This window comes from Syngnathus leptorhynchus, chromosome 1 (genome assembly GCF_054491065.1).
Source record: "Syngnathus leptorhynchus isolate UIUO chromosome 1, UIUO_Slep, whole genome shotgun sequence".
Taxonomy (NCBI): Eukaryota; Metazoa; Chordata; class Actinopteri; order Syngnathiformes; family Syngnathidae; genus Syngnathus; species Syngnathus leptorhynchus.
In genome coordinates this window covers 17,614,453-17,628,188 of record NC_141195.1, presented here as the reverse complement: position 1 = coordinate 17,628,188, position 13,736 = coordinate 17,614,453, and the positions used below count along the sequence as shown (strand labels likewise).

At 39.1% G+C, this 13,736-nt stretch overlaps 3 protein-coding genes across 4 annotated transcripts in view; 1 reads left to right on the top strand and 2 right to left on the bottom strand.

Annotated features, from left to right (window-relative positions):
• nol4la (nucleolar protein 4-like a) overlaps positions 1 to 417 on the bottom strand; it is a 48,986-nt gene extending 48,569 nt beyond the window's left edge. The window contains exon 1 of one of the 2 annotated variants that reach the window (XM_085924853.1): positions 49 to 417. The gene's annotated coding sequence lies outside the window, so the exon portion shown is untranslated. The remainder of the gene's footprint in view (positions 1 to 48) is intronic. The other variant, XM_085924861.1, reaches the window with a different exon arrangement.
• letmd1 (LETM1 domain containing 1) lies at positions 236 to 4,050 on the top strand. Its single transcript, XM_085924873.1, has 10 exons — positions 236 to 267; positions 494 to 611; positions 861 to 1,000; positions 1,350 to 1,465; positions 1,541 to 1,623; positions 1,703 to 1,889; positions 2,350 to 2,451; positions 2,792 to 2,944; positions 3,015 to 3,111; positions 3,201 to 4,050. Exons 1-10 carry the CDS (start codon positions 264 to 266, stop codon positions 3,275 to 3,277), a joined length of 1,077 nt encoding a protein of 358 aa, XP_085780999.1. The 5' UTR covers positions 236 to 263; the 3' UTR covers positions 3,278 to 4,050.
• A 27-nt stretch (positions 4,051 to 4,077) lies between these two features.
• On the bottom strand, positions 4,078 to 12,727 carry cd63 (CD63 molecule). Its single transcript, XM_085924885.1, has 8 exons — positions 12,570 to 12,727; positions 11,865 to 11,950; positions 7,919 to 8,107; positions 7,740 to 7,814; positions 6,875 to 6,973; positions 6,609 to 6,752; positions 5,070 to 5,153; positions 4,078 to 4,396 (listed from the first exon to the last, which is right to left on the bottom strand). Exons 2-8 carry the CDS (start codon positions 11,928 to 11,930, stop codon positions 4,331 to 4,333), a joined length of 723 nt encoding a protein of 240 aa, XP_085781011.1. The 5' UTR covers positions 11,931 to 11,950; positions 12,570 to 12,727; the 3' UTR covers positions 4,078 to 4,330.
• Positions 12,728 to 13,736: the final 1,009 nt, after the last annotated feature.

The following is a 13,736-nucleotide window of genomic DNA, read 5'->3' as shown; positions in this document are numbered from 1 at the left end:
ATGTACGATAGCCATAAAAAAATACTGAAAAGTAACAGTGACAAATACTTGCAATGACGTTTGTCAGTGGAGGTATATACTTGCAATGACGTTTGTCGGTGGAGGTATATGTTTTTACTAAGTAGGATGTTTGACAGTTAGAACTAGATTAATAATTTAAAGCAGTCTTTTTTGCCTTAATACGCGTGCCGTAGGCCAGATCACGCATGCGCAGTATAGCCCGTTGAAAACTTTAGTACGGCAGGTCTATTTGGACAGAAAAAATGAGTAAGACGCAATTTTAGGTGTGGCTCAAAGTCGAAATCGCGGAAATAGTTTGTAAAAAAATAGTTGTAAGCGAGGACGATTGACTGATGCAACTACAAACGTGAAAGAACACGTTTAGTACAATATTATAGAGCGATATTGCTAAGATAATTTACGGGAAGCGCGCATGCTTTGTTATTGTGCATTTCCGTCATTACGGTAACGACGTAAAAGTTGTCTTATACAGATATGGCGCTGTCCTGTTCAAGGCTCGCCAACAATTTGTCTTTGATTCGACTCTGGAGCGTCAGGACGAACCAAATTGCCAATGGACTGTACGGCCCTTGTGTGTGTCACCAGTTCAGGTTTGTTTTAAAAATGTTGAACGTTCACGGATGTTGTCATCACTTGATCTGCTTTTTGGTCTCCACTGACAGACATTTCCGACCTGACATCCTGCAGAAATTCCCTATTTCATACTTGTATAATTATTTCTGTTATTATTAAATGATTTGAACAAGAGGATTTATTTTTGTAATGCTGTGCATGGATTATTCCCAAGTATTGTTGCGCTACTTATTGTTATTTGTTCCCCATCTTGAATCATTATGTAGACATTACTCGACGACTGAAGTCCGACGAGGGCTTGGTCGCTATGTGACGTCCAGGTTGCAGTGGGTCAACACCAAATATGAGGGGTTCCTCAAAAGGCGATTCCCACGCTTTTATCTCCTCTACCACACTTTTATGGAAGGTGAGGTCAAAAGGCCAAAGGTTAGACTAAGTCACATGTGCATGTCATTTACGTTTCAAGACTCAACCAATGAGAAAAATCAAGGAATCACGTTTACATTATTTTTGTAATGTGGCTCCAAACCAGTCTGGATATTTGTTGTGACTTTTTCATAATGTAACCCCTTATCCAACATTTCACTTAATGTTTGCGCAACTATGAGTGTGTGCAGTTGATGTAGATTGGCTGTTTTGTTTTTTCATAGTTATTCCATCAGAGTAAAAAAAATCTGGAATAAATTGTTTGCAAGTGTGAATGCGACCAATCCATTGTGTACCCTAATTCAATTCTTTTTATCCTCCCAATAAAGGATTCAAACTTCTTTTCCGAGATGCCCGAGACGTTAGCGTGATCAAAACAAAGATGTCAAGAAATGAAGTCAAGTTTCAAAATTTATCCTACAGGGAAATGGAGAAACTCAGACAGGTGAGCACATTCAAGCAGTTGCTTCTCAAAAATTCTCTCAAAGTGCCACCATCATGACCCTAATGTGTGTCGCAGTTTCGCCGAAACATGTTGAAAGGAATCCCACTGGTGTTGATTTCCATTCCTCCCTTTGCCAACTACCTGGTTTTCGTCTTGATGTGAGTCCCACTCCCAAGTGACAGAAAGCCCTTGAAATATTTGCCTGAATGAATGATTGTATCCGCCGTCCCAATCCAGGTACTTTTTCCCCCGCCAGGTGCTGATCCCGCATTTCTGGACTCCGAAGCAGCAGGTAGAGTTTCGCCAGTTGTATCATTCGTTCAGGGCGCGACAGCACCGACCCATCCTGCGAGGGCTCCAGCATGTCAGCGGCCAGGTCAAAGATTCTCAGATGAGAAGTCGCCTCGACATCCTGTGCTCTCAGGTATGCTAGTAAAAAAAAAAAAATCTGTACACAACAACCCATAACTTGAAATATCTGAGGGGTGAGGGAAACTTGCCAAAAAATTACGTGGGATCACATCTGAAAAGACGAGACAAAATCCAGCTGCTGCTTAACTTTCAAGCGGCATGACTTGTTTTCTCAGAAAAACGTCACTTAACCGATTTTATTTATTTGTTTGCTTTGACTTGCACGCAAATATTTCAAATTTAGCAGTGGCAAGAAACTCTACTCACCTCATGACAAACAGCACTTTGGCAGATTTGATCAAATTGTTCAAAAGGAAGAATATCCAGGCTGTTTAATTACGCTCCCGTTTACTGCCCAATGTTCTCCCCCCAAAAACAATTATCCTTTTGTGTGCCTTGCGGCAGTGGGAAAAGTTCAAAGCAAAACATACTTTGTGTTGTTTTTATTTATTTATTCTTTTATTCAATTCCAGGTGCAAAATGGAGCAAACCCCAAAGTGTCGGAAATCCTTGCAGTGCGGAGCCTGTTCTCGGCTACTCCGCTTGGCATGAGCAAACTGAGTGTGGCTCATAAGGTTGGTAAAAGTTGAGTTGTCTCCCTCGAGAAGAAAACTCCAAAACCCAAAGTATCATCACTCATCAATTTTCCATATAGCACAGAAATTAAAAAAAATTAAATAAAATGTCAAACTCACCATAGTCTCGTTGGTAGTTCTTGGAATGCGAGTGTTTGTTTTCGCTTCCTTTTTCGTAGCCCAAGTCATCTATTTTTCCGTTACATTTTGTTTGTATTGTCTAATAAATTCGGTTTGCAAATGCGACTTAATGTGTAAAGCTCGACTTCCCTCGCACACTTGCATTCTGTTCCTCGAGTGGAATAACAAAATTGTCTGTGCTTTCTCAACACATTTTTAGAGAAACATAAGCTCCCTGCTCTTCTTGACACGCCACCTCCCAGGCTTCCTGATTGGCCGACGGTTGTCCAGTCATGCCTTGGAGCTGCTCCAGCTGGACCGAGCCCTCAGCAAGCTGGGCCCGCACCAGCTCAGCGACTCTGAAGTCAGACAGGTGCGACCCTTGTCCTTGGGCCAGGCCACCTGTGTCACATTCAGAGAGTCGGGCTTTCTTTGGCTTTCAGGCCTGCTACTTGAGGGGACTCAACTCGGATCGTCTCGCCGTCAACCAGTGTAGAGAGTGGTTGTACCAATGGCTTCAGATCTCCACCTCACTCAAAGGTAACAACCCCCATAATGCATTTTCTTTTTTTGATGTTTTGCTCAAACGGCTCCCAACATTTGTACGTTTTTTTTTTTTTGCTCCCTAGAGTCGGATGTATCGCTCCTTTTGCACTGTCTGGTGTTCCTCTCCGCCAACTACCCGAATGGGATTAGCCGTACCTAATGGGAACCCGCACAGCACTCCCTCCACTGCTTTGAGGGACTTCTCACCAGTTGACAGCATTTGTTGCTTTCCTGATAGGGAAACTGATTATGAAAATATTGTTTGATGGCATGATTAACAGATTCAGAGCTTTAAAAAAAAAAAAAAAAAAATTGGCGAGATCACTTGAAAGCTCACACATACTCAGTGTTAAGCGTCGAGTCTGACTGGAGTACAGTTTACACATTTCACTCAGAATATCACTAGAAACGCATCACTGACTTCATGACATAAAAAATTCAGTTTACTTCAATTAAAGGTAAAACGCCATAAATTTAAGTTGGATAGCGTTGTCAAGAAACATTCCGTTTGCAATTGTCAGCATGTGTTGCATTTTCTTCTTGTTTTACCTCAGTGTGCTTTTCTTTTTTTTTTTTCAAACATTCAAAATTGAAAGCTAGCAAAATATAATTGCAACAAAAAAAAAATGCTATTGAATCAAAAGCAGACCAAAACAAATACTGATTTGTTGCATGGTTGTGGTAAAAATGTAACTGCTGTTTGACCTGCAGTGAAGCAAACTGTTGGGTTATGGCACTTTAGAGTTTACTTATTAAAATTTTGAAACAAATCTTGATCTAATTACTGTGCCTTTGGCAATAACTGACTGCTTACATTTCAAATACATTATTGGCATTATTTTGTTGTATCATTTGCTCTTGTACAGTGATGTGTTGCTGTGCCATATTGAGATGAAGGTGTGTGTGTGTCCCCCCCCCCCCCCCCCCCGCCATAAAATAAATGTTTACTCTTCAAACCAATTTGGATGGAAAGGTTCTTTAATAAAAACAAACCGGGAACCAACGAGCTTTAAAAACAAAACTTCACAAATTCTAACGTATCAGCATATATATATATTCAAAATCGTCGAGCATCAAGAAATAGCGGACAGTTGTCGAATGGATGTTACACGCCTACGTATGCGACACTAAAAGGGCTGCAAGATTGTTCTGGGCACTACAAAAAGGGGAAGTGAAGAAGCGCCCGCAAAGTGAGCCATCTTCCACGAGTCACTCACATGACTTCATAGCCTCTCCGAATGCCTCGCATCAACACGCAGGCTAACACGACGCCCATCACCTACAAGGGGAAAAGACCAGACAAAGAAAAGTATATGTCATTTGAACATGCCCAGCTTTTCAAACACCACCCGGCAACAGGATGTGCAGCACGTGATTAGTTGCGAGTCAATGTTTGCATTTCGACTAGTTATGAGTCAATGTTTGCATTTCCATTGTTGATGTGTTCCTTTCAGAAATCATTCTTCGCTTTCCATCACAGGTGTCCAAACGTTTTTCTTCCAAAAGGCCACGTCGAAAGATGAAAGGATGCAAGCAGATGACAGAAATCACTTTTGAGTTCAATCACAGTAACGTCCCCAACCAGTGTAGGTAAAGATGCGTGTAGAGCAATTCTAGATTCCAATTTTACCATGTGGCGCCGTATCACTGGTCATTGGGGACTTCAATCCTTTTCCTCGCTCTCATCTACTAAATTCACACATCACGCTTATGTTGGGTAGAAAATATTTATTGAGCTACTTGTGGAGAGAATTGGACTTTTATGACTATTTTATTCCCCTTTAAGTTTTAAGTCTGAGATCTTGGCCTCTGTGTATAATGCCCCCTTCGATTTGGGATCTTTTTGGGGGGGGGGGGGAAGACGGGGCATGTATATTATGCACAGGATCTATAATAGAAAAAGCTTCTGAGCTGACGTTCGGACATCCCTGTTTTGTAGAATATATACGTACCTCGATGAAAGCCAGAACAATAGCGGCGATGATCACCCACAGGATATTTTTCTTCAGTAACTCCTCAAGTGCTTTGCTACAACCCTTTAGGGAAATCAGAGAGGAAGATTAGGTAGTACTCTACTGTATTTGCTTGACTACAAAGAGCCTCATGGGCATGTTGATTCAAATGAAAAATGGTATTTGTATGGCTTTTTACTAGAGTACAGATACCCACACCATGTTCCAGTTGTGTACTGTTGCTGAACAGGTAAGCAACGGCACTGCCGACACAGCCTGCAGTGTACTTAGCAAGCATTCAAATGTAAAATGTCAACAAAAACGAGAACATGAAACGTGTTGTCAGACGTTTGGCTGGCTGCCGAAACAAACTAATTTCTCAACTTTTATTCAGCTAAGCCGCATATTTTACACAGCAAAACTTTCTTACCTAACACAATGTCACATCAAAGTATATGTAAAATCAAGACCGAACGTTTTTGGGTTTTTTTTGCACAGCAAGTTTGCATATCAATCAAATATGACAGTAAGAGTGACCAATTCATTTAGGGTTTTATATATAATAAACAGTGTTTACATCTTAAATTTATTTTATTAAAATTATTATTTTAATTTATTTTATTTAAAATTTATTGTATAGATCTCAAACGTCAAAATAGAAACTCTTGTGATAAGAAAAAAAATAAATAAATAACATTACTGATTACTGAGACTGAAATAATTTCAAGGCCACTCCTCCTGACTGACAAATGACACAGTAATTCATTTTCAGTTGAGTTTCCAGTCCATTGTCTCTCATTTTGCTGTGCAAAGTTGGATAAGCTTCGCTTTCACGAGGTTCTGGACAGACATCTTCAAAAATTGAACTCAACTCACTTGGTAATTCCAATGATAAACACGCTGGCCATGACAATATTAGATTATTTTAGAAATTAGCATGCCTTGTATCTTATGATTACTGTCAAGTTCAGACTTTGAGCGAGACAAGGAATGTGTCGTGAGAGGCACGTGTGCAACTCGCCAAGTTTTTAGGCAGACATTTAGGGACTGTCCCAATGGTTGACTGCCAGTTTTGCTCTTCAAAATGTTTTGATGAGGTCCAAAATGCAAATGTGGCCTCGCAAACTGCGATGTGAAACCAATTCATTTGAGTCTTGATTTAATATTGTGAAATTCTTATCATTTTAATTTAGTCAAAAATCGTGTGAAATCGGGGCTTATTTAGCTCAACACGAAACTATTATTCTGTTAAATGTTTTTAGAATATGGGAAGAAGCTAGAGTACCAGGAGAGTGGTGAGAGGACTTCATGGAAAAAAAAAAAAAAACCTATTTCAAAAGTTGCTTTGTACATTGTGAAATTACCACATTTGGATGGGATGGAAGAAAAACAGGCATATCGCCCAGCCCTAATAAAAAGATTTTAAAAATGTTTACAGGATTATTTGACTAATTTCCAGCATCTGAAAATATTCATTTAAATTTATGATATAATCATTGATATCCAAAGAATACTCCAATTATTACTTTTGACCTTTACCTCTTGGTGCACTTTAGCAGGGTCCGTCATGGCGCCAACGCCGCAATTGGCAGACATGGTCACACAGCACGAGTCGGGCACAGAGTTGCTGTCGGGCCGGAAGTCTCGCCAGTCGGCGGAGCCGTTGATGCCGCAGCATTTCAACTGAAAGCACAAAGGAGCTCCATCGGTGAAAGACGCGCAGGCAAGTAAACAATGCAGCGGCCGACACCCCAGGATGCTGTGTCAGGGTGTAGTCAGTGTTTAAGTCAATAAATGCCACTCACGTCCGCCTGAAGACTGTCCACGCTGGCTTTGAATTCAGCCGAGCTGTTGCTGTACCTCTTGATCATATCCGCCAGACTGTCCTGGACTACATCAGACACCTTTGGAAAAAGGCCAAGTCGTGTTATGCGCTCATTTGTACAGAGCAATCATCCTAAGTCTATCCCGGCTGACTTTGAGTAAGCGGTGGGCTACAACCTGAAACCAGCCAATCATAGGGCACATAAAAACAAACATCCGGAAGTACGTACAATGTCAAGATGGGTGCCAAAAACAAAATTGTAGATTGTACTCAGTTTCCGATCGTAACGGCATTTCGAGGTCACGTACAAGAAGATGTCAAAAATGTTTTGTCACGTGATACAAGAAGACATGCTCAATTTGTTTTTTTTTCATACAATGTTGCAGTGCGCTAACATAGGTCAGGTAAAAACTCATTCCAACTTGCTTAAAATTGAGCCTAGGAAAAATAACATTTTGACAGACTTGCAATTTTAAATCATTCAATGGTCATCTGGGGATAAGATAACCTGAGTAACTTTGTTTCTTCACCGGCCTAGAAATGGGCAAATTCCTGCCGGATGCCGCAGTGAGAAGCCAGAAATGAAGTAACAAAGACAGAATAACAACTGATAAACTGTCTCGCTGGGCTTCACCGATTCCTTAAGAGTTGAAATGAATGTTCAATAGCCAGCTAGGTTTGCTTGCTCAAGGTAGCCGGCTTTCACACAACGCATCTTGCTCAACTCCATGATTTCTTTAGCAATATTGTTGCAGAAAGACATATTTTCATTTTTAAATTTGGAAAGAACCTTCAATACATATACATAAAGTGGGGAAAAAAAAAACAATGTCATGTTGGCTCACTTTGTTTCTGAAGACGTAACCGGTGATCGCCGCGGCAATCTGAACAAGGATGACCAATGACAGAAGGATGGAAAACTAAAAAGAGAAAAATAAAACCATCAAAAAAATAATACAAAAATCCCAATGAAACACCACTAGAGAGTTTTTGTCATTTGGTGCTAAATATCCGGCAAAGTTACCAAGGTGACCATGCAGTAGTTCTCCTTCCATGCGCCGCAGCAGCCGAAGAAGGAGATGAAGAAAATGATCACACCGACGGCGATGATGACGATGGGCGCCCCTGAAGCCGACACGTCACTGATCCTGACGGTTTGATGTAAGGACACCTGAACCAGGACTCCCACCACAATCATTGCCAGGCCACATAACTGGAAATAAAAGGCAGCACAGGGTTTCAGGACAAAAGGCATACTTTGATCCCTCTGTATATTTGTTGTTTTGACAGAATTTCTCACTTGACCTGTTACACACAAGTACTTTGCTAATCGCACATCAGTTGGCTGTGATGAGTTAGCAAAAGGATACCAAACAGATGGAAGGAAGTTGCAATAGTCTGCGGTCGCCACTTCTCCCAGTGTACACAGTCAGACGCTCGTGCGTCAGTGCTCGACTCATAAGATCTTTCACACACATTGTTACAGGAAAATGTTGAATCAAATGGAATTGCCTCACTCGATGCTGGGAAATCAGTTCATGCTAAAAAGTATCTTAAAGGGTGTACGAGACAAAAAAAAAAAAGGGGGGGGGGGGAAATATTTCAAAACTGCTTTGGAAGACTTTCATTGAAAATATGGAAAAAGCTGAATTTTAAACAGTCCAAAAAACCCAACTGGAGCGATAAACAATGCTTCAAACACAAACATTGGTTACTGTCACTTTCAAAACGTCACGGGCCGAGCCTCTGCTGCACGACATTGTATCTTTAGAGTAAACTTGAACTGGGAGTAGCCCAAAAACAGTTTGAAGCCTTTTTTTCAATGAACTGTTTGCTAAACTGATGCTTATTGTCAAATGACCTATGCTACCACATAGGCCTTGCATCTCAAGCTGGTGTTCGCAAGTCAAATGATGGCCGAATGATGGCTCCTATCCTGAAAAATGAGTGAAGTGAAAATCAATTACATTGCACCCTGCAACATCTCCAGCTTCCTGGTTATGTCTAGACTATAATGTTTTTGTATTCTGAATACGGTACTTTTATTCCGTTACTCGCCAAGCCTGCGTATGTCAGAGGCCCTGTCGTTTTGCCGAGTAGCTCGCTAGCAGTGTAAATATTTGAACTCAAGTCAAACAGGCAGCTAATGGGTGCTTCGGGAAAACAACAGAACAGGCAAACAGAAGCACATCAACCGCATATGGATAAAATATGGATGAGGAGTTTACGCAAAGTTGAAATATGTATAGCACATTAATAATTTCATTCTCTGAGATGATCTATTACTGTATATGAATCATTGCAACTAACGGTCTACTTCAAACCTGAAACACTTTATTTCAGGGCATACAATCATTTAAAAGTTGTTCTAATACATCTTTGACATGCTTTGGTTAAAATACGACAAGCATGAAGAATTTAGGGCAACCCAAGAGAGTCACTGGAGCAACAGATCAAACAGATTTTGTTACCATGACGACAAGGTGCATGGACGAGGGGTGGCCGCATGTTGAGCCCCTTGCTTGAATACCCCCATAAAAAACAGCATGGATTAGATTTTTCTCCATGGAGTAGTGGGCGTAAATCTCCATCCCAATACCACCCCGTACATCTCATCTTGACATTCCCTGAGCCTCCGGAAACTTTGAGGCAGGGCCACGAAAAGATGCAACATTCCTCCCCTGGCATGGCACCGCACCTGCCCCACTATTTGAATAGCACTACAATAATGTAATGTCTTAAATATTACATTTACACTTTTTCATTCATATTTGTCTTGTTGATCATATGAATAATTTTTTTCCAACATAGGACTGTTTTTCTAAATCAAAAACATTTTCTTCAATTCATAGTGAATCTTAGTATTTTGATTGATTGTAAAAAAAGATACCACTTCACTTCATTTTATAACTGTGTCTTCCTATTTTTAATTGACAATAAAAAAAAAATATATATATATATATATATAATATATATATATATAATTTGCAATCCGTTGAACTGCTTTGTTTTTTGGTGTATTTTTCTGTATCTGTTAGTTGATTGCATGTTTTCATTTATAAGCTTTGTGATTATTCTCATGAGTTTAATTCAACCTGTGATCATCCATGATGGTCCTTGACATCACATCACATCACATATATATATATATATATATATATAAATAAAAAATAGTAATTCTTTGGTGTTCTAAAAATATGAAGATCACATTTTCTTATAAAATATCTACCTTAATTGGCAAAAGAATGTTTATCACAGAAAGAGGACTTTCTCTTCTTAATACAACTTTTTTTTTTTACTGAGAAAAAAGCAAATTTATTTTCTTACTATTATTTTTGTAAGTACAGCTTTATTCTAGATATTTTGATTGAAATTTTATTCTTGAAGTGTTACTAGTAATCGCTATTAAAAATGCAAAATTCACATAAGATTTCTTTCTCAAAAACATACATACTACTTAATTGTATTGTTACTTTATTTTTTTAGACAAATAAAATGAATGAAATAACGTGAGAATTCACTCCTTTACATGTTAGGCAATTTGAGATTTTTTTCCCTTCAAACAACGTCATTGTGTAACTATGTAAAAAAGAGAGTAACATCTTCTTTGTCACTGAACCCTTCCTCTTTTCTCTCAAACAACAATTGAACTTTAAGCACTTGGAGGGGAAAGAAAAAAAAAGTTACATGACACCGTTGCAAACTTTACAATCTGGTCATAAGATTCGCATTCCATCATCAGCACTTGCTGTAAAGAGCTTAACACACACACACGCACGCACACATATTTTCAGATGAACTCACAGCATGAATTGTGAGCCCAATTTCGTTTTGTTTTTTATCATTTGTCACACTTTTTGGAGACAGCTGGTCAGTCAGGCGCTAGTGTATGTTCATGGTGATTTCATCTTATACACAAAGCAAAAGAGGCTTTTCTGAATCACAAGACCAAAATAAGTGCGCGGATTCATTTACTAGACTAATTAAACTGTTTGTTCTATGTGGTTCACACATTTTTTAAAACGCTACAATTATATTTTTATTTTTATGCTCTATGAAACTTCCTCCTCTCTTGCAGTCGCCACAATGACCAAGTGTTTTTCACATGAACCTTCCTGTTTCCTTTTGATAAACAATATACAGCTATATAGAAAAAATGATACATTGAAAATAAAAAACATCATTTGAAGTATCTACCGATACATTGTTCTTATCCAATAGTTTGCCAAATGCAAAAAAGCAAAGAGCGCGCCCAAATTGTCTCACCACATGCTTAAACAGTTAGTGTTTAATAGACTTTCAAACCAAAATGTAATAATCGATAGCTTGGCACAGCTACGTCACATCTAAAATCCACAGCTACTGTCGTAATGCGGAATCTGGTATATGCACAAACTACATTGAATTTGCATTGGTAAGAACAATTGTCGTGAGATTGGGGGAAATGGCAAAGGCAAAGTGATTTTTGCAATCAAAGAGCATGTTCCAGACTGTCTGCTCTATTCAAGTTTTCTTCGATACTAAATATTTGTTTATATAATGTTTACAAGTGGAATAGTGATTCATTCTTTTTTTTTTATGTTTTAGTTACAAGACAAGAACTGATAAAACAATACAGTTAAGACTAGTAAGATTGATCAAAACATATCAATGCCCATCCCTAGTGACATTGGAGTCAATGCTAGCAATATCATGTATAAATAAATAATACAGATTTATTTAACACTTGTCCAAAGACACCAACAAAAGGGTTTTTTTTTGTTTCTATTTTCCTCCTCGTTATTAATGGTTACGTTTGTTCAGCGCAATTTAGGGGATTATTTATTATTATTATTTTTTAATCCATCAATCCAAACAGTAAATTACACGCACGGGATCGATTTCTAACCACGTGATCGAAAATAGGAACAACTCCAGTTTCCTTTTTTCCATTCCAGAGCTGTAGTTAGTGGAAAACAGTAGAGACTCACCCAGAAGATGAAGTTGAAGAAGAAGAGCAAGTACTTGACGCATTTCATTCCGCCCTCGAGAGTCATGGTTGAACAGGATTGGCTTCCTGGATCAACAGGGAAGGCAGAAAACAAATCATTTTTCATTTATTTCCCCTATGATACTAAAAGTGTGTGAGAAAAAAAGCAGCAGCTGCTTCCCAAACGAGAAGAACATCTGAGTCATTTCCCCAACCGTGCTGACAGCACTTTTTAGTTTAGATTAGATCAAGCAAAGTAAGATCTATAGATCCATTTGAAAAAGAACTCGCTTTAACAAAACTTCTTAACTTACTAATAATAGCTCAACTTTGGATGGACCCTTGACATTCAAGTAAAGTGACCCGAGCAGAACCTCGCCTGGCGGGGGAGGAATTCAGTTCTGCCTCGAACCGTTAACTACTACTACCACCAATGCCGACGAGGACAAAGCAAGCTTTGTCCAGCTTCTAAATGAGATCGAATGAAGCCAGTTAGTAGCCTTATTGAATTTCTTAGAGTTTGCCGTGTCAATTAGTCGACGACGTGTGGGACGGAGCGAGTCGTACGTGTTTAACAACAACTTGGAAGCTTTTTAACAAATTGGCAGTATTATAGCGTGGCGCTCAAGTAAAAATCGGGAAACAACATATTTAGCAGGAAACTCTCTCAGAGAGGTGTAACCTTATTCATATTTTTATAGCCTACCTTTAGAGGTGTGTAAATTTCGTGGACGGAGGACAAGCAGGTTTAAGCGTTGAAGTTTTGGAGAAGTTGCGTCGCTCCTTGCTGCTTGCTAGTCCCGCCCTGAGTGACGAAGCAGAAGATGATGATGATGATGATGACGACGATGATGATGGCGACCCCTCCTTTGCCTCCGATATATATTGACCTGAACTCACGTGACACCTTCATGGGCTGGCTTCTTGTTAAATCATGCATCATCCATCATGTGACATTCATGGGACACGTCGTGCCGTTTTTATTCAGTTTTGCACAAATAATGTCGAAAAAACGTGTTCATTTTCAAGTAACAAGAGGTGAGTTTTACCTGTAAATCAGATATAGTTGAGGAAAAAGTCATTTATGTTTAGGAATTCTTGAAGTCGGGTTTTTCAGAGATTGGACATGCTATGTACAACAATCCATGCATCCATCCATCCATCCATGCATCCATCCATCCATCCATCCATGCATGCATCCATCCATCCATCCATCCATCCATCCATCCATCCATCCATCCATCCATCCTTTTCTGAACTGCTTATCCTCACAACGACCCTTAGATTAGATAAAATTGAACTTTATTTATCCCGCAGTGACAAGAAAATCTCCCCATTGTGGGATAAATAAAGTTCTAGCTAATCTAATCTAAGGGTCGCGGGCATGCCTGGGCCTTTTTTTTTTTTACTGTAATTAATGTCATTTGAGCAAACTGAAATAATAAAAATAATGATAATTAAAATAACTCATAGGCAAGTTCTTAGGCAAATTACTCATTGCCTATGACCATGTCATTAGATAAGGAAATATGAGTCAGACATATTGCATGATATGAAAAACATTTTGAGCATAGATTTGGAAATGAATCCGGGATGTTTGATTCTAGATGATCTGAGTCAACATTGACTCACAGCAGCCAAAATTGTATAACAATCTTACTTTTGCTGTGAAAATGAATATACTGTAACATTGCATCAATGATAACAACCTTTCTTTTAATGGTTGGTGTAATGTAATAATGGAGTTGATTTGTTTGGAATATCCTTGATCCTGGATACTTTTTATCTATTGTACAAGGTACTGTTTGAATCGTTGGCTTGTTGCCTTGAACATGTGATGATAGAACTGTTCCTTGAGAATGTTTTAGGCCTT